The sequence below is a fragment of the Monomorium pharaonis genome, chromosome 11 (genome assembly GCF_013373865.1).
Source record: "Monomorium pharaonis isolate MP-MQ-018 chromosome 11, ASM1337386v2, whole genome shotgun sequence".
Lineage (NCBI taxonomy): Eukaryota > Metazoa > Arthropoda > Insecta > Hymenoptera > Formicidae > Monomorium > Monomorium pharaonis.
In genome coordinates this window covers 7,405,034-7,426,220 of record NC_050477.1, presented here as the reverse complement: position 1 = coordinate 7,426,220, position 21,187 = coordinate 7,405,034, and the positions used below count along the sequence as shown (strand labels likewise).

The following is a 21,187-nucleotide window of genomic DNA, read 5'->3' as shown; positions in this document are numbered from 1 at the left end:
AGTATACAATAAGAAAGGTAAAAATTAATTTCTAATTTTTATGATAGTGATTTATTTCTACTGTACATAATATACCTTACAATGTATATATTTATATATGTATATATACAACTCACATAATGAATAATTTGTAAAACTTCTTATATAGTAATGAGGAAATTTTATAATAAATTTCATTTATATACAATAGGATAACAATCTTGTAAAGGACAAGAAATTATTAGAAATTATAGGCTGCAATAAGTATTGAATCACCACAGTGAATGAGCTCACGTGAAAGTATCACTGCCGTATATATCGTCATCGATGCCGTTAAAATAGCTTTGTTTTTACAATTTTGTACTGCACTAATCGGCTATATTATGTTTTACAAAGTGCACATAATGTAATATCAATGACGAAGGACATACAAAATGTTAGGCAATAGATTGGTGAAAATTTAAGAAGTGATTCTAGATTTTAGATGATAAAATAAAATAGAAATTACGACAAAATTTCAATTAAAGCTTTGTTTTTAATTGTACGTATTTAAATATTGATATAAAAATAACACGTAATTATTCAGACTAGAAAAAAAAGCTTTATCAAAAGTTTGTTATTCTTGATTTTGTAATTTGGAATATTTCAACACTCATGTAAAAATAGGCTAAAACACGTTATATTATTTATATATTTCAATATTTAAAATTAAAAAAAAACAAAACATCCATTGCAACTTAGTTTTCATTATCGTTTTATCATCTTGAATTATTAAATTTTCTCTCACCCGTTGACCCGAACATTATGTATATTTAGAAAAGTATTCGTATAAAATGTTTGCTATGAAATTATTCGATCTCATATACAATTGCAGCTTTACTTCAACATGGTTATGTAAAATGCAGCTGCGAAGATGTTAACATAACGTACACTTACAAAAGTAATATGAATATTGGTCGTCAGTCTAAAATAATCACAATACATATTGGCTACATAAATTTTTTTATAACAACGTTGTAAGTTTTTGTTGCTTTACAAATATGATGCACAAATCTACTACAGTTGTTTAAAAAGTAAGCAAGACCATAACTGAATGGAGAATTTGTAGAAAATTAACATATGTAGTTGAAACATGTACTTTTGCTGAGTGTGAATTTTATTTATGTTAAATAAACAGTTATCAACAAAAAAATGTAAAGCATTACTTTTTGAACAACCGTAGTAAAATCTTAAAATCTTTTCGCAAAATGAAGAAATGTTTCTTTCTTCTTCGCTAGAAGACAATACAAAATAGAAATGAGTAGTCCTCGGACAATGCAGTTTTAATTAAAGAAATAATTTGATTGTATGATTAATTTCGTAAAATTATACATTTAAAAAAATTCTTATCTTTTAAATTACTGTAGTACAAATGCATTGCTAATTAACTGAATGAAGTACAATCACCGATCCTTGACGATGTAACAATAAATATGTAGATCTAGAGTTAGATAAAGAAAGAAACATATCTACATTTTGGAAAGTATATTTGTTATGCCTGGATTTTCTATCCTGTATTTCAACATTACAGACTTAGTTTTCTCACAATATTCTTGCAAATTAGAGTCGAAAGTATATTGTACAATAAGGCCAACAAAATTTCTTTCTATTTATCTTTCTCACTACAATGCCAAATCTCTTGCACGGTTTCAACTTCAAATATTGAGAAAAGATCATGAAACATAAGATAAAACAACATTCATAGAGTATCGCTAATGGAATCCGATTTTCATGATTAGTCACATTATCCAATTTAACAATTACAACCATGTGTCGCGAAGAAAGAAAGATCTTTTAACTTGGGGAAAATTAACTTGGGGAGGGCGAAAAAAATCTACAGGAACGTCAAGATCTGCAAATAAGTTAATATAATAATGACAAAATAATCGCCGAAATTACGAAACATGTTCAATGTTATACTCTGGAAAGAATACTGGATTCGATGAAAAGTGATCGCTCTGTTAAGTTAAAATTCTCCATCTGTGGCTCGGTATTTATTCCATACTTATTTATTTACATCTCTTTTATAGCCTCCATTAATCTATATCGAAAGTCATATTTCAATATTAATATGATAGTAGCATATAATTAGATCAACGTAGAAATTCATGTTACTAGTAATTTTAATTACGTAGTTTCGCATTGTTTGTAACATGCTTGGCAAATATTTTCAAGTTCTTCAGATTTTTCCAAATGCTTTATCTATTAAGCAAATGTTTTTCCATCATAATCTCAATAATCTATCTCAGGTTGAACCTCTGAATGGACTGAATCTAAATGTAATTCTCACATATCATGTTAAATCGTCAAGGACTTTCAAACAAAATATATTTAACGAATATATGTAAATATTAAAATTTCGGATACACATATGTTGATCATAATATCATATTTGGTTATAATAATGAGAAATTTGTCACACAATGCACTTAACATCATGGAATTAAATGTTGAGAAAGATATTAAACGCGATTCTTAGTTCTTAATTATCCAATAAAATTCTGAATCAGACACTCGATTGTACTTTAGGAATTATTTTTTACAGTGTACAATATTATCTTACTCGATTTTGTGTGTGCTTACAAAAACTAGTTGAGTATATCAAATTTATAACAATATCGATACCTTCCGATTTTGAGGCAATATTTGATCGATCAGAAAGTTTTGCCCATCCATGTTTCTTGTTTTATGAATGTGAGACTAAAGAATATAGAAAAAATAAACAGATATTAAATTATACTTTAGTTTTAACAAAAATTAACAAAAATACATCAACCTAAAGATGATTACGTCATTTGGTCCATATACAATACAATTCAGTGACAGTTCTTACCCTCTTGTACTGCTGTTATAATTAAAATATATAAATTTATTGCATATAAATAATTAATTATTTTTAAAATATTTATATTAGAAAATATATAATTTTAATTTAAATTATTTATATTATTTAATATAAATTTAATTTAAATTGTTTATATTATTATATATATTAATTAATTAATAATTATTTCAAGTATAAATGCTTTACCAAGCATCCAGAGGGCAAAAACGGTTATTTTAATAAAATTACAAAACTTTCCGTACGTATAATTCTTGGAACATATATATCTTAAAGTTTGCTGCAATAATTATACAATGTAACATAAAAATGTCATGTTAGTGTTCACGTTCGATATAAGTTATATTCGAGCACAGCCATTAAAAAAAATATTCTTTTTTTCTATCTAAAATCCGAGACTCATCAAGTTATGTGTGAATATTTTGACAATTTTTCGAACATATTAGGAAACTATCTTCACGCGGAGTAAAAAAATCATTGTTAATTCGGATGTACTTATAAAAATTATTTTAAAAGTATTTTGCATGCATTAAAAATATATAACCACATATAATAATAAAGAAACTTAACATCTAACAGTAATGATAATGTAAAATAATATTGATTGAATAGGATCACATCTTTGGTACACAATTTATCATTAGTATCAATATTTCAACGAACATCACCTTTATCATGTGCTAATAACTATGGCAAGATGGGGCCAAATACATTCTGATTATACATTAATTTCTTATCACCGGTGATAATATCGTAAGCTTCTGAAACAGAACGAGATTTATGTTCTCCTTATTCAATGTTATATCTAATAAATCTCGCATTAATCTCTTGTCGCTAGTTTGTTATTTGTAAAAGCATATTCTACAGCCATACCCCATAACAGTCTTCAGTTTTAATATTAAATCCATCTAATCTCTCTCTTAATAGTGAAATTTTCCAAGCTTTTTATTATCCCACGTAATAACAATCGAATTTATTTGTTATTGTTTAATTCTTTTGTCAAGTGATATATGATAGTACTATATACACACAAGGCTTGATTGTTTTAATTTCGTCAATAATTGAAAACAAAATAAATCAATTTTTACTGATAATGTTGAAAAGCCAGACGTACCATTTTTAAGAGAAATATCACGATTTGTCACTTATTAAAAGAACATGGAATATTTGCAACAAATTAGTGTATATCGACATGTTTTGGCAAATACTAACATATACTTGAAATTCCGTGAGTCAGGCTTTTCTCGAGAACAATATGAAACTCGCTCAACGGCTCAAGAATATGAATAAGAAAAGTTAATAACGTGGGATTTCTCAAAAACGAATTCTCTTCGTACATATCCGCTGTAGAACGCGCATCGCTCATTGGCCGCAGCATAGGATGAAGAAGTTGCTCTCTGAAAATTATATTAATGCTCAAGTTTAAATAATAACAAAAAGGAAATTAAAAATGAGGAATATTTTGTTAAAAATATTTTATAAACTTACCTCACTGCTAAACAAATAAATAACTGAAATTTTCCATCTTTCCCCAAAGTTTGACTAAACATATTGATTTGATCGATGAGGTGACAATAACATCTCAAGATCGTGAATCTTTGGCTGCTTTCTGAATATACTCTTCTATCTCGATTGAGTCTTTGAGAATACTCGTCCATTTCCTCTAGCAGAGAAATCTCGAAATTTTCTTTTACGCGTACTGCAATAGTTTTAATTATACATTTTTTTAATACCAGTTATTGAATATTATTAAATTTGTACTTACAGAGATAGTCCCACACATAGAAGTTTCTTCCAAATATTCTCTGATTTTTAAAGCCAAATAAAAATATTTGTTCCAAAGACGGCACGAGACCGCCTTCTCCGCATAACAATGCTGTCAAGGAACCATCTTGACATTCTCTTCTGTAATGATATTTGACTATGGCGTTTACAGCTTCGCCTGTAATATATTTTAATTTTTATTCTTAATAATAAATTAGATTTTAAATTAATTATAATAAAATATTTTTTATTTCTTATTTTGTCGCGTTATATAAATTTATGTTATATTCTTAATAATATATATTATTAATAATGTAATAAAATCTGCCCTTTTTATATAATATATTTTATATAATATAATTTATTACACTACAAATAATTCAATAATATTGTTTTCAAATTTATTAAGACTTAAATTGATTCAAATAAATATTAAAAATTAACTAACAAAATTAACAAGATTAATATACAAAAAATAAAATATATAAATAATAGTAATTGTAATATTAATTTACCAAGCATGTGTTGCAGTTCAACTTGTGACAATATAGGACGTCTAGGTATACTCGGAGATCTGCATCTTGGAGGTGTGGAACATGATTCTACCAACTCTTCGCTGTCAATACTTCGAGGTACTAAAGCACCTACTAATAAACGTTCGGTAGACCCGTCATCTATTCCTCTACCAAGCCAACGACCACAGGGAAACTTAAACATGTGTCCAGTTACTTCGTTTCTTACTACAACGTGTTCCACCATCCATTTTGGTGATAATCCAGTATTGTCATGTCCAATCCGTAACGTAGACAACACGCCTAAATTTTTATGCTAAAACAGAAAGATAATTGCATGGTTAAAATATATAAAATAAAATCTTTTATACAATTGGTACTTAATTTAGTAATGAGTATGTTTAGAAAAATTCTGTTCTTAAAATGTTGAAAGTTTTTTTATTATGTAAAAAATTCTCAAAGTAGCCATTTTCTAAAATGATTGACTCGATTACCTCAAACAGAACTAATTTATTTAAATAAAATTAATAACTACGATTAAACAGCAATATGATATACAAATTCAAATACTTACATGAAATACAAATTCAAGTGCCCCCTTTGGAATAGGTACAGGATTAGTTTCGCAAAGTGTACCAGAAATAGCAATCCAACTATTAGCTGAAGTTGTGGCAGCGCTTGCCTTTCGACTGGGGAATATCACAACTCGATAAGGTAGTTTCGTCATTGGGTAGTTATTTGTGAAACAAAAATAGTCAACAGCGTTCAGTGTCAAAAGGTGATACAAAAATTGCTCTTTCTCTTCCTCACAGCGTAAGAACGCTGATCGTTTATACTGGCTCCTAAAAAATCATAAAAATAATAACTATTAATATTTAAGCATTGAACAAATTAGTTTTATGCTTAAAAAATTATTAAGTATGTCAATTGATAGTTTCATTTGTTGATTACAATTTATTATTGTGTTTAATAATAAAAACTGTTAGTACTATCAATAATTAGTTATTATTAATAATCAAATATTGTTAATATTATCCTACATATTATGTTATTATGTAAAAATAAAAAATTTATTTAATAATTCCTAAAATTCACCTCAATAGAGCAGTATTCGATAGTAACGTCTTCAAATGACGCGATAGCAATTTCTTCTCGAGTGCTAATCGCACCCACGCTCTTGCGTATCCAATATGTGTTTTGATATCGGTCATCGCTTGAACGTTGCGGATGTCAAAAATTAAAGAATCTGGGAGAGGCCTCAAGTGTTCAGGACCAGTTTTTCTCTCACCAGAAGATTTGTGTTTATCCGTACCTCTTGTAGGTGAAACATCCGTTTCCAATTGTAAATTCGATAAATCTATCACAATATAAAATATTTTAGATTGCAGGCATTCTTTTCAATTAAGCAAAGGATGCAAACAAAATATAAGCAGAGACAATACATTCTTTTTAGTCCTTTATCTAATTATATTTTAAACATATTTTTGCAAAAACAATAAATACATGCAAAAAATTCAGTATCATGCTGCGTAAAAACATATTCAGAAACATATATAATCCTTCTACGTAATTTATATCAAAATATATCACACAACATACACACATATTCGATATGCATTCTTTTTAAGGTTTTAATAAATTTCTTTAAAAATCATAACATTAAAATAATATGCAATGACAAACGTCATATATAGTAAAATGATTTGTTATTAGGATACTTGTTGAGCATTCACGAGCTTCAAAAAAAAAATACCACTAATGGGAAATGGAATTAGTTCATGAAATTTTCTTTCTGCGGCAAGCCAATATCAAGGCTTACCATTAAAATTGTCCTTGATGTAATAAGCAATTTCAATAATACTTTTGCCTCTCAAAGATGAAGCCAAACGATCTCGTATCCCGAAAAATTTATTCGGAGATTTCTTAGCTAGTTATAACATAAAAAAATAAAAGAAAAAAAGAAAAATTAAACATACAATAATAATAATAAACAGAATTATAAAACATTATTGTTAACATTATTGTTCAATTTAAACTTTGGACATGCTAATGTCAATTCCTTTTTCAAATATTTGAGAAACAAATAAAATGTAATTAAAATATATATTAAAATAATACGTGCAAAGCATAAACACGTAATATCAACTATTGTTTGGTGAACCACTTACAAAACTAATAGTGCAGGATATCTACACGTACGAAGAGAACACTAATCTCTACTTTATAATTTCTACTTTATCTTATTGTTTAAATTAAGACACGTACAATCGAGTCGTTTCCGGAGCACGGACCACGCTAGCGCTGCATTTCCGCAAAGTAGTAATATTTTATATAATTATATAATTTTATATAATTTACAATAAATTGATTATTCTTTCTCTACTGTATATATGCACGTAACGTATTTATAGTATAATTATAAGATAAAACAATACGGAAATATAATTTTAGAGTAAGTTAAGCGCAATATTTATATTTTATTATATTATAACATACGTGTACATATCTTACCAGGGGAAAGAAAGTTGGGATCTATAGACTTAGTCGTGTCATTGCATTCTTCTGATTCCTGGTACATGGTCAAGTGCGACCAGAGAGCGCTCTTGCCCTGCTTGTTTTGAAGCCCATGACTCCACACTCGTTCCAACAGATCACAGAGACTAGCGACTAGAGTGTTCTCTTCAACATCAGACAGAGACTCGCCGCCATGACCAAGCGCGACAGCTTCCGATCCCATCTTCTCCACTAACATTCTCTTTGTCTTGGATTTACAATCCTTAACACAAAAGTAACATAATTATGACTTTTTAATTATACAGAAAAATCGGCATACTACTTTGGTTTTTTATTGTGTTTCTTAAACAAAAACTAAAAATAAAATGTTATAAACAAATACAGGAAAATGTCTTCTATTAGATGATATAATACAATGTTTATAATATTATTTTGCATTAATACAATTTTGCAATAATTAAGTTTTTCTTAAGTAAGCAAGAATAAGTGTTAAATAAAATAAAAACCATTATAGAATGTTACATTTTCTACATATAAATTCAATTATATATTAAATAATATTCAAGGGTGAGTACCTTGAGCAATTTTTCTACGAATGTCCAATTTGCTTGTGCTATCAAAGCGGGACTCATATCCGCCGAGAGTTTAGTTTGAGGTCGAGGTGATTGAGATTCTTGAGATGTTGCAGGTTTTCCATTGGTATCCATGGATTTCATCTTATATTTCCATTGTGTCTGCCCTCTTCTACTGCTACAGGTGGAAGCAATTGATCAATAATATATTTGTATTATTATTACTTTATGATACAATTTATAAATACAAAAATGGTTCTTTGAAGGATTTAAAGTAAAAATGAATCAATTGTATAATTCATAAGATCTTTAAAATTCTTTCGATTGTAAAGTAAATAAATATGATGCATTTTGTTATAAACCCCGTTATTTTATTTTATTTTATTTGTATTAAAAATTCTTACCGAAGTATACTATATGGGAAGCATAAAATAGGAATAGCAGACATTAATAAATATAAAAGTAGGAGATTATATCAATTAAATAAAAATATTGTAAATGGTAGCATACCTTTGAGCAGGTTCTTTATTCAATGCAACGTTATCCAACAATGGAAAACTCCGAAAATACGCAGCTCTATGAGGAAGAATCTCTGTAGGCGGATTAGTTTCGAAATCTATGTTAATTAATCTCTGTTCGAGTATTTGTTGCGTATCTGCGATATTCGTGCAAGGCTCATATCGCATTGATCGTATGATGCTCTCTCCGACTTTCTTCCTAAAATACAGAATAGATATAAAACACAAAATTTAAATTTTTTTCTATCTTTTCAATTATTCAGCTACTTATAAATAAATACATTATATCATTATGACTTACTTCAGAGCGGAGATTCTTTGGTCAAAAACTTTAATGTTACAGTCAAGTTCACTCCACGTTGACATCACTTTGCTGTCAACAAGAGAAGCAAACATCTGCGTTTCTAAGAATCTCGACAAAAACGGCAGATGCTGAGTCGGTTGATCAGATAAAAACGTGGCCTTATCGAAAACATGCATACTATCCCTATTATTTATCCATTCATCCTTGTCCTTTAACGTAAAATTTATTATAATTTTAATAGATAATTTTTATTACACGAGAGATTTTAATTTTGTGTAAAAAAAATATATGCCCATACCTGACTCGGTTGAATAACAAAATGTTCATAACTAGAAAACATTTGTACAAAACGGTTTAAAAAGATCTCTCTAATAGCACTATTAAAGATAAGAGTCCCTTGATATTCTTCCTGCGGCGTGAGTATTTTTTCTGTGGTATCCTCTATAGGGTCAACATCATCAACGTTCACTATATAAATACGGAAAAATTAATAATTTGGAAATAATGACAATATTATCGCTATATATTAAAAAATTCCTACTTGTTGTCTTAACAATATCCACTATTCTTTGCAAATTGTCCGATTGTGGCCCTGATTCTGGCCGATCCCAATCCAGCACATCGTGCAAAGAATGTTTTCTGCGAGGAAGATGAAAACCAGAACCGGGAAGCGTCAAACTGCTGGTCATGATGTCACCATTGTAATAATTAATGACCATGTTATCAGTCCTATAAAAATTTTGTTCAATTTAGATAACAGAATAATAATTAAATTTCCATCTTCATCTAAATACAAATAACTCACTTTCCTGAATGTGGTATTTTGTACTTGTTTAGAAGCGCTCTGATCTCAGTAATAAATTGCATTTTATGAGGAAATACGGGTAATTCTTCCGGAAATTGGCTACTTTGCTTATCTATATCTACATAACAAAGGTTTGCCTGTAATCAAACCGTAATCGGCATTACTCATAATTAATAGTACACACTGTCTTAATCTTTAAAACGTTACTATTTTTAAATGTAATAAAAGCATAAAAGGAAGAAAAACGTACTTCGCTAGCGATTTTTAATACGCCACCCTCACTGTGCGCATGTAGACCCATTATAAAGGGCACAGGTGCATCTAGGAAGTGATGCAGACTGGCGGGTAATATCGGTACGTAAACGTGTTGCCATGAGAAAGGAAACAAGAGCGCCGTTATGCACTCCGATACCACCATCAGCTTGTGAAAATCAGCGCTTCTCAAGAGAACTTGGTTCTCTAATAGCACGCATGTGAACAACTGGATTAGGCAGTCTGCACCCAGCCACGTAAATACGTCCTTGAGAGGATAGTCCAACATCGGTAATTCTAATGATGGAGATGGTTGATGAATAACTAGTTCCAGCGGCGATTTCGCTGGTTCGTCATTAGGTACAAAAAACTTCAACGATTTGCCAGGTAACGGTATCGGTACATTATACAGAAGATTATACACGTAAGATTCTAAACTAAGACCAGGTCCGGGATGTCTAGGAACACACCTGAAAAAAAAAACTAATTGTCAACTTAATTCCTAGTAATCGGCAAAGTTTGGGTTGGTCAGTATCCAAGAATTTTATTATCATTCTTAAACAAAATATTTGACAAGCATATTTAAAAATCAACAATAATAATGTAAGTAATTAAATTACTCAAAAAATTCTGATTAACAAAAATTAAATTTAATTTTTTTTAATTTTTTAATTTTTAAAAATTAAAGTCCTGTGCTTTATGTGTTCATTAACAGACAGAATTTATACAACACACTCTATAACATAATATTATCACTTATACTTGTAAGTGTTTTTATGAAGCGTAGCATAAATGAAGTTATATAAGAAGACTAAAGATACGCCAGCTCGTTTCAATGGAGCTTTGTAAGACTGACGGAATATCTTACTTATAGAGATTAGTGAGGAACGTCTTTGCCGCATGGAGGTAAGGTTGTTGGCATAGCAAGGATATTGATTTGGTCACTAGCAATTTGTCTTTGGTAGAGTCATAGTATCCTAACGCAGCACCGGGTGAATGGGCTGATAATTTAAAATGACGTGGCAGCGATCTCGTGTTATGTCCATCCTGACCCTTCCTCGCACTGAAAAATCGCGAAACGGATTTCATAGAAACCCCGAAATACTGAAGGACAAAGAGATTTAATTAATACATGCCTATAGATGGAAGACGAGCCGTACTTTTCATGCATTTTTATATTTTCCAAATTGTCTGCATTTGAATCGACAGTCTCTAGTTTATTAAATTTTCAATCAATTTTGCATAATTAAACTTCGATAAAAAATTAGGGAAAAAAAGCCAAATTATCGAAAAATTTGACATTGAAAGAAAATTACTTATTTTTTTACACTTGGCGAAGAGGCATAAAGAGAGGCATACGCGGGTAAATAGAATTAGATATGTAACAGTATGGAAAGCAAACATACGTAGGAGGCGTGCCGTTTTGACCACTGCTAAGCTCTGTAATGTGCATCGCTTGTAACGTTTGCATAGCGGCACATATTTTGCGATTGCGGCACTCCTCGTAGAAAACGAGACTGAATCCGTACGTCCTGTGGCCGTCTTCTTTCGTGAGGACGAAGGAATGGAAGGTCGGCTCCACCGAGTGCTTTTGCGTACGAAATCGCAAACCGCTTGGCAGACAAAGCTATTATCAATGTAATCGATAAGTTACTCCTCTCGACTGCGCGAAACGCAAATGTTCCCTGAATCTAATGAGATGTTAAATAAAAGACTTCAAATCTGACAACTTCCTACGTGACGTAAACTTTACATTTAATTAATATTAATTTAATAAACTTTATATTTGATAATTATTAATTTAAATAAATAACTTTATTTAATTATACATATATAACACACACAATAAGATAAATTTGTAGTATTTATATTAAAAAATAAACGTTATACATTAATTCAATTATTGAATTCCTCCCCCTTGTCGACAGTAAGTAAATTATATAGACAGTGTAAACAAATTTATATTCATAAGTTACATTGTGATGAAATTGTAATTAATCATAGCTGTTATATTAGATAATTATATAGATATACGTACCATGCAGACAGCATGTTCGTCGAATGGATTCCATGGTACCGAGTCTGGATAATGTCCTAATACTTTGGTTTTGTACGCTCGATCCAGGGGTGTGCATTGCAATGAGTCACCTGAAAAAACAACGAATAAAAAAAATTTATATTCTTCGTAAATATCAAGTATCATTTTTAACGACTCGCAGGAATGGCTTCTTGTAGTCACAAACGATATTAGTTTTTTTCCCCGCTAGATTCCATTTAAGCAATGATTTAAAAAATTCTAATACTCATTCCGTCACGAATGTCACGACTGAACATCTAGTATGGTTTCTTTTTTGTAGTAGTCAAAATATTTATAATGTAGGAAAAGAAAATTCAACGCGTGACTCAATCTTTGGCAAACGGCGAAATTCCCGCTCTCACGCGAGACAGCTAAAGAGATGCAGAGAGAGAGAGAGAGAGAGAGAGAGAGAGAGAGAGAGAGAGAGAGAGATGCTTATCTTACAGCAGAATCAGCAAAGCTGTTATCGAACATGCCACACGATCCCACGAACCCGAACGAAAGACGGTCTAGAAGACCTTGGCGCTGTTCCAACTGCTCCAGAGTATTATTCCTCGTCAGAATACAAGAGTACTTTTGTACGAAGTTAATCGTTCGTAATCAAAGAGCCACCCAAGACGATGAATCTGCATTTGCGAGATGAGATGCGAAAGAAGGGAAACTCACTATAAGTGAACACCGCGAATTGCGAAATCGCCTTTGCAACAAGAATTAATCACGATCAATGAATCAACCAATAGATCACGGCCAATTAAGCCTTCGCTCTTCACGATGTAAAGAAAGAAAAATGAGCGTGAGCTTCGTCGTCCACGGGAACGCGGAGCTTTAATACAATTATATATATATTTTTTATACGTTATGAATTTTACAAAATTCATAAAGTGTAGGAAAAAATATATATTACATTTAAAAAGTTAAATAATATAACAGACAAAATAATTAACGTAAATATATTTATCTATATAATTTGTGACATAATAGTAAACGCGTTTTAGGTTTTAATTTATTTTTACAGAACTCATACTTGTTAATGTGTACTAAAGTGCTGTTAATTTTGTATCGCATTTTGGGAAAAATAACTTTTTGCATTTACAGTAAATATTGCACAAGATATATGAAATTTTTTAAAACTTTACTTCAACTGTCGAGAATAATGATCAGAACTAGGAAAATGAGATTCGAGCCAAGCATTACTTCGTATGCGAAAGTTTTCCGTGATGCTTCTCTTAAGCCGTTTGCTAACGTCAAACTTTCCTTGGATTAAAATCGGATAGTACGCACATCCCAAGTTCGTGCTCCGAATTAATCTATATGCATCTAGAGAATCCGCTCTACGCAATAATTCTCGCTGTAGCACACCGCAGCAATTGAATCCTACCTTAAACAATTACTGTCACATCCTGTTATAAAGTTTCTCGCTTAAATTTGGCGAATATTTTCAGAACTTTTTGCAAGAGCAATGATTAATACAATTATTATATAATAATAAATAATAAAAATTATTAATAATAATATATTATTATTAATCGTACATTAATATTACAGTTTGAATATTTGAACAAAAACAAATGTTTTTAATATATATGTATTACGTAAGATATTAAACCATAAAAAATATTGATAAATATATTAAAATAATAGCCTTTATTTTGCAAAAGTACGTTTAGTTACAATATTTGTAGTGGATATTCTCTACATAAGATGCGTACGTCTGAATAAATGCAGAATTGATTTCAATTTAAGATCGTAATTGACGTTATAAACTGTTCTGCGAGTCAATCTCCGTTTGGAAATGATGTTCACGAAGTACCCGGTGATAATCCGAATGGACTGATTGAGTCCGTCGTTGCCAAAATCAATTTTGATTAACAGACAGATAGCTTTTTTCGAATCTTAATTTCTCATCTACACATACGTAATATTTCCAATTAACAAATAATAAATCGCGCTGTATATCAAATCGGTCCAGAATTTTAGTCTCCTACAAAAAATATATATGTATTTCACTTATTTTTAGAAACTGCGCGTCAGACTCTCAAAGAAGAATCTTTGATCAAATATTGAAGCATCAATGCTGTAAAAACTCGTAACAAATTTGCTATATTTTTACTACAATAAATAATTTGTACAAAGGATTCGTGCTTATTCATAAATTAATTTTTATTAAAATTTTATTCGCTATTATGAACAAAAATAATACATAGAAATTTTCTACGACTCCTATTCTATTTATATTTTTCATTATATTCTCATTGTCATTTATACATTTTTTTAACCATATTAATATATATTATTTTTATTATAGAAACAAATCTTTAGCAGATAATATATCACAGATGTTCAGAAGAAAAATGTCACAAATTTTACTGTATCACAAATTTTTATTTTTGTCAAAAAAGAAATTGTAAATCTTAAAACAATTAGCACTATATTTTTCTCTACAATATCCAGATTTATTATTTAATTTATTCACCATTCTTCTCATATAAAAAGACAATTTTCTTCTATACTTAACACAATTATTATTAGTCAGCGACTTATGCAATGACATCGTTATCGATAAAAAGTTATCTACGATCTATTCATCTAAAATCATGCGTACTCCCTCCGAAAATTAGTGTCGTACAAATCTGTCGTCATCGTGTTTAATCGAGCGCAGAAAATTGTTCGCCGAGCCTTCAGTTAAACGCTCGCTATGTCGTGAGTCTCACGATGATCTTTAATAATTTCGCGAGATACATATTTACATCACGAGTACGGTGCTCAGAGAAATTGTTATAGAATAGCTTACTTTCGACATCATAATTATCGTACGAAAGTTGCAACTACAGGCCAGAACCGCCCATAGTATTGCACTCAGAGTCTGCAACTGTATATCTGCCTCGTTCCAGTTATTACGCGAATATATTGTCCCTAAATCCCCACACACGTGGGCCTCCGTACTTTCTACTCTCGTACACGCATCGTTGCCGAGACGGTCTTATTACGAGTAGACTCCTAATTACACCATATCTTACGCGCAACATCAAGGTGCGATTACTAACGGTAATACTACGGATAGTCTAAAAGCAGACGATCTTGCACCGGTTCTTAATTGTTCTACAAATTTCCTGGTAACTGTATAAAGTAATTAAACAACTCTAAGAAAAAAAAATACATTAGAAATAATAAAACCGCCCATGTTACTCGTATGCGTATTGCAATCTTTTTTCACATATAACTTTTTCACATATAAACTCATATTTAAATATTCGAAAAATTATTTGGTTAAAGATGAATTAATTTTCCAACTCGTAATTTATTTTTGAGTAGAAATAATATCTCGAGTGTGCAAAATTATTTAAGTATATAATTGTGAAATTATAGATATTCCGTTATATCACGTAATTCTCACCGAAGTCCCTTTCGCAGAGATCATTGATCTCGTTTACGAGCAACCCGAGCACTCGCCTCGAAGATAAACATCACGCGGTCGATTTATATGCATCCGTGGCACGAAGTAAATACAAAATACAAGAGGAGAGCGAACTACGAGCACGACAAAAGAGAAAGAGAGAATCACGTCCGAAGGAGAAAAAAAGAGGGAAGAAAATGAGCAATAAATGAACGATATGCCCCTGTGCCATGGAAAGTATTGATTCGAGAGCATGATGTTCACACGAGACGTAGAACAAACGAATATTTTCCGCGAATCCGCCTGTGCGTATACGTACACACGTACGCCTACGCGTGCTTAAATAAACGCGTGTGTATCAACCGCATGTGTCACGCAACGGCCAGACAGAGGGGTGCAGACTTTTTGCAAATTCATATAAAATATAAAAGATAAGAAGATATTTTCTTAAAAAAAAAAATTTGTTAAATTTCTTCGCCAACAAAGTTTTTCACTGCAACTATCAATTAACTTTGATTAATTAAATTAAATTGAATTAAAGAAGATTATGATATATTGAGAATATTTATTTATGTATCAGAATCTCAGGATATTAAGGATATTTATGTAAAATAACAAACTGATGTTTTAATAATAAAATAATTTGTCCATAAATTATAATATATGCAGCGAGAAGATTTTAAAAAGTTATAACTAATGAGGGGAAATATCTGTGGGAAATTAATTAACTCGAAAGAGAGTTTCTATGAGAAATTAATTAAATTCCTGAAAGCTGAAAATTATTACAGGTTTAATAATATTAAGAAGTATATAATTTATGCTATCTGTTCTACATTCTTTTCGAGATTTACGTTCAATGGCACTCTTGGAAAAACTTTATCTGCATAAAAAGTTATCGCTGACCCTTGTGTATAGCTCGTTGATAACTACATCAAATGTATAATTTTATTATATTAGGCATCTAAGTTTCAATGTAAAATTACTTTCGTACAATAACATTATAAAAAACACTATTTTAAAATAAACAAATTATTTAAAAATAATCAATTATATAATATTTTTATTATAAAAAATTTAACTATTCAAATTTCAATTCTCCTCAGAAATAATTTTGTGTATTTAAGTTCTATGTCTGGCTCTTCCAAAATTTTCATAAAAACTCGACTTTTTCCTATATTAATTAATTAAATAAAAATAGATTAATTTTAATTTATATAATAATAATAATGAATAATTATTAAAAACTTATATGACATGCATTTATTAATTATTTAAATAATCTCACTAATATAATAATAAAAACATTCACGATTCTCCTGTTACAAAAGTGTATATTACTAAAAAAATTTCTTTATATATAAATATATAAATATTATTTTAGATTGTCGTTCTGGAAAATCTTTATGGTATATGGCAGTTTTAGAGATGTAAGAATTGCATTTTCTTGTTTAATTCGTACATACTCCATTTCAAGCTTCCCAAAGTAACGTATCCGAATAAGTTGCCTCTCCCCTTCTTGCGAGTAAGTATGATGTCATCATGTATGGGGTCATTTGTACATGAAGGGGCTACCGGCACTTAAGTGTGCGTTTAAAAGGCGGAAGCATGGTTATAGGACCAAGTCATACGACGCACTTGCACGTAGGCGCACAACAAACGTTTATGTCTCATGATAAATAAAAAAAAGTTTTCGTGCCAAAACAAAAGTCCATTGAATATCTAAAACTTGTTAAAAGCAGTAGATATTAAATATTTCAAAAATCAAAAGTTTTCAGAAACATATTTAGTAATGTAATTTTTTTGTAAGAATTATGAAACTACAATTATCTTAAATTATTATTTAGACATTATTCTCTCGTGAACATTATTCATAATTTTTGTAAAAAAGATTTGAGTTATACATTTGCATATTCCTTTATTTAATATATTGCATATTCATTTAATATATCAACTATTTTTAAATTAATTTATAATGGTAAATTTGTGATAGTGTTAATTCTATATTTATTACTAAAACATACAAAAAGTATTTTATAGCATCGATACATTTCACACTCAAAATATTTCATACCTAAAATCTAACAGACTAAAAGTATTTAAGGGGTAATGCGACCCTTCTGCAGACCATTGTTCTTTAGACGCAAAGAAGGGTGAGGCTCCAAGCGAAAAGAATGAAGCATGAAAATATGGACGGCTAATATTTGCAAAAAAAAAAGAAGAACCTAAGGAGATTACTAGACAAGTCTAAAAATAAACCCAAGGAAGCTAACTAAAGGATACGCAATAAACAAGAAATATAATATAACTTAAGAGGATTAAAATATAAAATTTTTTATTATAAAATATATGAACCATATTTTCTCTTTATTTATTTTATATATATTAATACATTGGCCATATTCAGAATCAAAAAAGCCTTAATGATTAAAAATTTCTTAAAACACATGCGTACCTGTTACTTTATAATAATTACACAAAAAAACAAAAAATAAATGTTTTAATACAATAATGTAAAACTTTTAAATATTACGTAAATTATTGATAATAATAACGAAATATTAAAAGTATTTTTTTTTTTAACGTTTAGGTCGAAAAAGATTGCGATCAAGATTAATTAAAGAGTATAAAAAAACCAGAGAAATGATAATTCCTACATCGTATCTTGTACAACGTATAATGGATTTTCGCGAACAAGAAAAAGTTTTACATTTTATACATTTGATAAAATATTTCTAACGGAAAATATCTCTCTTTTGCTAGCTCGCTAATTAACCAAATTATTGTATTCCATTCAAAGCAGAAAATGAAAAATTATGATGCGTGAAACTGGATGAAGTGTCACGGTCAACAATTGTTATTAATATTTGCAAGTACACAATTTTGCGGCGAAATCGGCTTGATTTAAAGAACATCGAAGAACGTGAAAAATCATACAAATTGCAATCATATCGTGATAAATTTGTCGACAGCGTGATTAAACATTTAGAACAGTATTAATAGAAAAATCATTACTTTGATAGGAAGACAAAACTATTCTTTTCTTAACTTCAAAATAGACTTCAAAATAAGTTTCTTTCCGAATACAATGACAAATTTTTATTTTACTTGTAAATAATTAAATATGTGCGGACAATTTTTTATCTTAAAACAGTTTTTAGATTAGGATTTTGAGATCGCTATTAATCTTATGCCAGACACTCACTACTTACCTCTACGGTAATAGAACCTCTACGGAATATCTTGCATAACTAACATAAAATATCCTATACTGTTCCTCATACACGTAAACTTTGACCTTACTCTCAGGCACACGTTACTCTTTTTTTATGGATATTTTTACGCTGCGGATCTTGGCGGCTGCCAATCTCGCTCAAGAGTTAATCTGAAAATTCTATGCAAATCCAATAATTTGAGATTCTGTGACAAATATTGTCACATAAAAATTATAAATAAATAATTTCAGTGTTCGAGAAAAAATACGTTTACTTTTCCGTGAAAATCCTGAATAAATAATCCCCATTCGAGAGAGAAACCGTTTCTCTCTTACCTGCAATTTTCCAGATTCTCGAGCAATTTTCGAGGCGGACAGTGATGAGACTCTTGAGCAGGCAAATAGTCTAAACCGTCCAAAGGTCGTAAAACAACGTGAGCTAACAGCTGACGGAACAAGCAACTCGTCACCGGGATACAAGAGCCTTTTTAGTCACGGGAGATCTCGGGGGAGAGCTCTACCATTGAAACAATTTTTTTTTTCTTTTTCGCAGAAAGCACGCCGTTCCGGTGTTTTCTCAGGAGGGTCATTGTTCTTCGTAAATCCTTCGCCGTATTACTACATGACTCCTTGTCATGAGGCTTCCTGTCTATTCGGTGTGCACGATAGCCTAACGACAAAGGACCAACGATGGGGAGCAATGGGGAGTGAGCGCGCGGTCCATTCCGCGCGCTGCCAACTCGGAGATCGCTGAGACCCGTGAGGAAAAATCAATTGTCAAACTGCGAGGAAAAGCCCATGCCTTTCCGCACCGTGCGTCCTTCATACTTCCTCCCCTACCTCTTCTCCCTGAAAGCTTCGTTTCATTTTGAAGAAAGTTTCGAGAAAGTACTGCACCGAGACCCATTTCTTTACTTCTTTATTTTATATGGAGCGAAGCACGCGCGCCTTTCATTCTGTTGATATTTATTCTGCGCCCGTTTGTGTGTGTGTGTGTGTGTGTGTGTGTGTGTGTGTGTGTGTGTGTGTGTGTGTGTGTGTGTGTGGTGTGTGCGTGTGTATGATTTGCAGAAATATTTACATTAATTCGCACAATTCAAATGCAAGTCATACCAACTAACCTACTTTCGGCTCGGAATAAAATGCATTTTAAATTCAATTCACTTGCGTGAGATTCACTGTTTGACTATATTAATTAAATTCGCGTAATATCGTCCAAATTACGTTGTGAATGAGGATTCTATTTAATTTCCTCTTGAATGGTAATTGGAGTTCCCGCCGGGCACGCGTCGTGAAAATACCTTATTATTCTTATGCGCAAAATTATTATCGAAACAATTGTTGCGCTTGACGAATTAGCCGCTTACCGAACCGTGTGATTTTGAAACGCACTGTATACAATAGTCGCGCCCTTCATTTAGATTAAAGAGCCTCCCGTAGATTGATCTGTCTGCCTGAATTACATTTAGCACGAGGAATCATTTTTAACGGTAACACTGTCCCTTTGACATTTTGTTTTTCGCGACTATTGAGCTCTATCTCGATCGTCGAGCATTCTCTCTCTCTCTCTCTCTCTCCCCCTCCCCCTCCTGCCGCCCGTCGCGCTTTGTTCCGTGCCGAGAGAGTAAAGAATAGCCGCGACATAGCGACGAGAGCGACGGTGTCGAGAGGAAAGCGTGCAAAAGGAAAGCACGAGTGTGGCAAGACTCACCGAAATACCTGTCCGGCTCAAGACCCAGATCCTTGTCGAGGCCGCATATGACGAAATAATCCGCGAACCGCAGTGGATGTTGCTCCGGGCCGCGCGTTATCCCCAGACTCCCGTTCATCTTTCCCGACGCCGCGGATTTCCAGCAGCAGCAGCAGCAGCAGCAGCAGTTGTAACGCGCTGCCGCTCGTAACGCGGGCCACCTCGACCACCGCCGCCGCCGCCGCCTTCACGAAATTGATTTCCACATCGCGCACCACCGCGAGATACGCGGATATGTACTACTGTCACTTCACTTATTCTCCGGGGCCGAGACAACAGCTGAGCGGACGCGCTGCGTGCAACGCGACGCGACGCGCACGGAACAACGCACACCGTGCGCTCTGCGGAGCACGGTGATGTGACGGGACGGACGGAACAGGACGGAGGCGGTGCGGAGCGGTGCGCGGTGCACAAACGGCCACGAATAATTGATCTCTCGCCTCTCGTCGCGGCGCCTGCTTGAAGTTGGCCGCGCGTCGTGCGCGCGACGCACGCACGGCCAACTTCAGCGCCGCGCCGAGATTTAGCGCGCGATTTGATTTTGGAGCGGAGAATCGTCGCGCATATTTCAAAAAATTTCTCCTCGCAGATCTAAATTAATTATTCGAATCGCTGGATTAACTCATATAAATAAATTAAATTTGCAAAGAGTTT

General features: G+C 31.8%; 1 protein-coding gene across 5 annotated transcripts; it reads right to left on the bottom strand.

Moving 5' to 3' along the window:
* Nucleotides 1–32: 32 nt before the first annotated feature.
* On the bottom strand, nucleotides 33–20,925 carry LOC105829468 (DENN domain-containing protein 5B). Of its 5 annotated transcripts, none has more exons than XM_012668328.2 (20): nucleotides 20,495–20,620; nucleotides 12,140–12,249; nucleotides 11,508–11,714; nucleotides 10,970–11,164; nucleotides 10,100–10,571; nucleotides 9,850–9,986; nucleotides 9,586–9,773; nucleotides 9,343–9,512; nucleotides 9,042–9,253; nucleotides 8,733–8,939; nucleotides 8,627–8,635; nucleotides 8,226–8,400; nucleotides 7,648–7,912; nucleotides 6,956–7,063; nucleotides 6,232–6,493; nucleotides 5,711–5,978; nucleotides 5,140–5,452; nucleotides 4,626–4,802; nucleotides 4,349–4,559; nucleotides 33–4,257 (listed from the first exon to the last, which is right to left on the bottom strand). In XM_012668328.2, the coding sequence occupies exons 2-20, from the start codon at nucleotides 12,151–12,153 to the stop codon at nucleotides 4,068–4,070; spliced, it is 3,780 nt and encodes a 1,259-aa protein (XP_012523782.1). In that variant the 5' UTR covers nucleotides 12,154–12,249; nucleotides 20,495–20,620; the 3' UTR covers nucleotides 33–4,067. The 5 variants fall into 5 exon arrangements, with proteins under 5 accessions (XP_012523782.1, XP_012523776.1, XP_012523780.1 ...); XM_012668322.3 differs by having other exon boundaries at nucleotides 35–4,257; nucleotides 11,508–11,728; nucleotides 20,495–20,925; XM_012668326.3 differs by lacking the exon at nucleotides 6,956–7,063 and adding an exon at nucleotides 7,402–7,437 and having other exon boundaries at nucleotides 35–4,257; nucleotides 11,508–11,728; nucleotides 20,495–20,924.
* Between the last annotated feature and the right edge of the window lie 262 nt (nucleotides 20,926–21,187).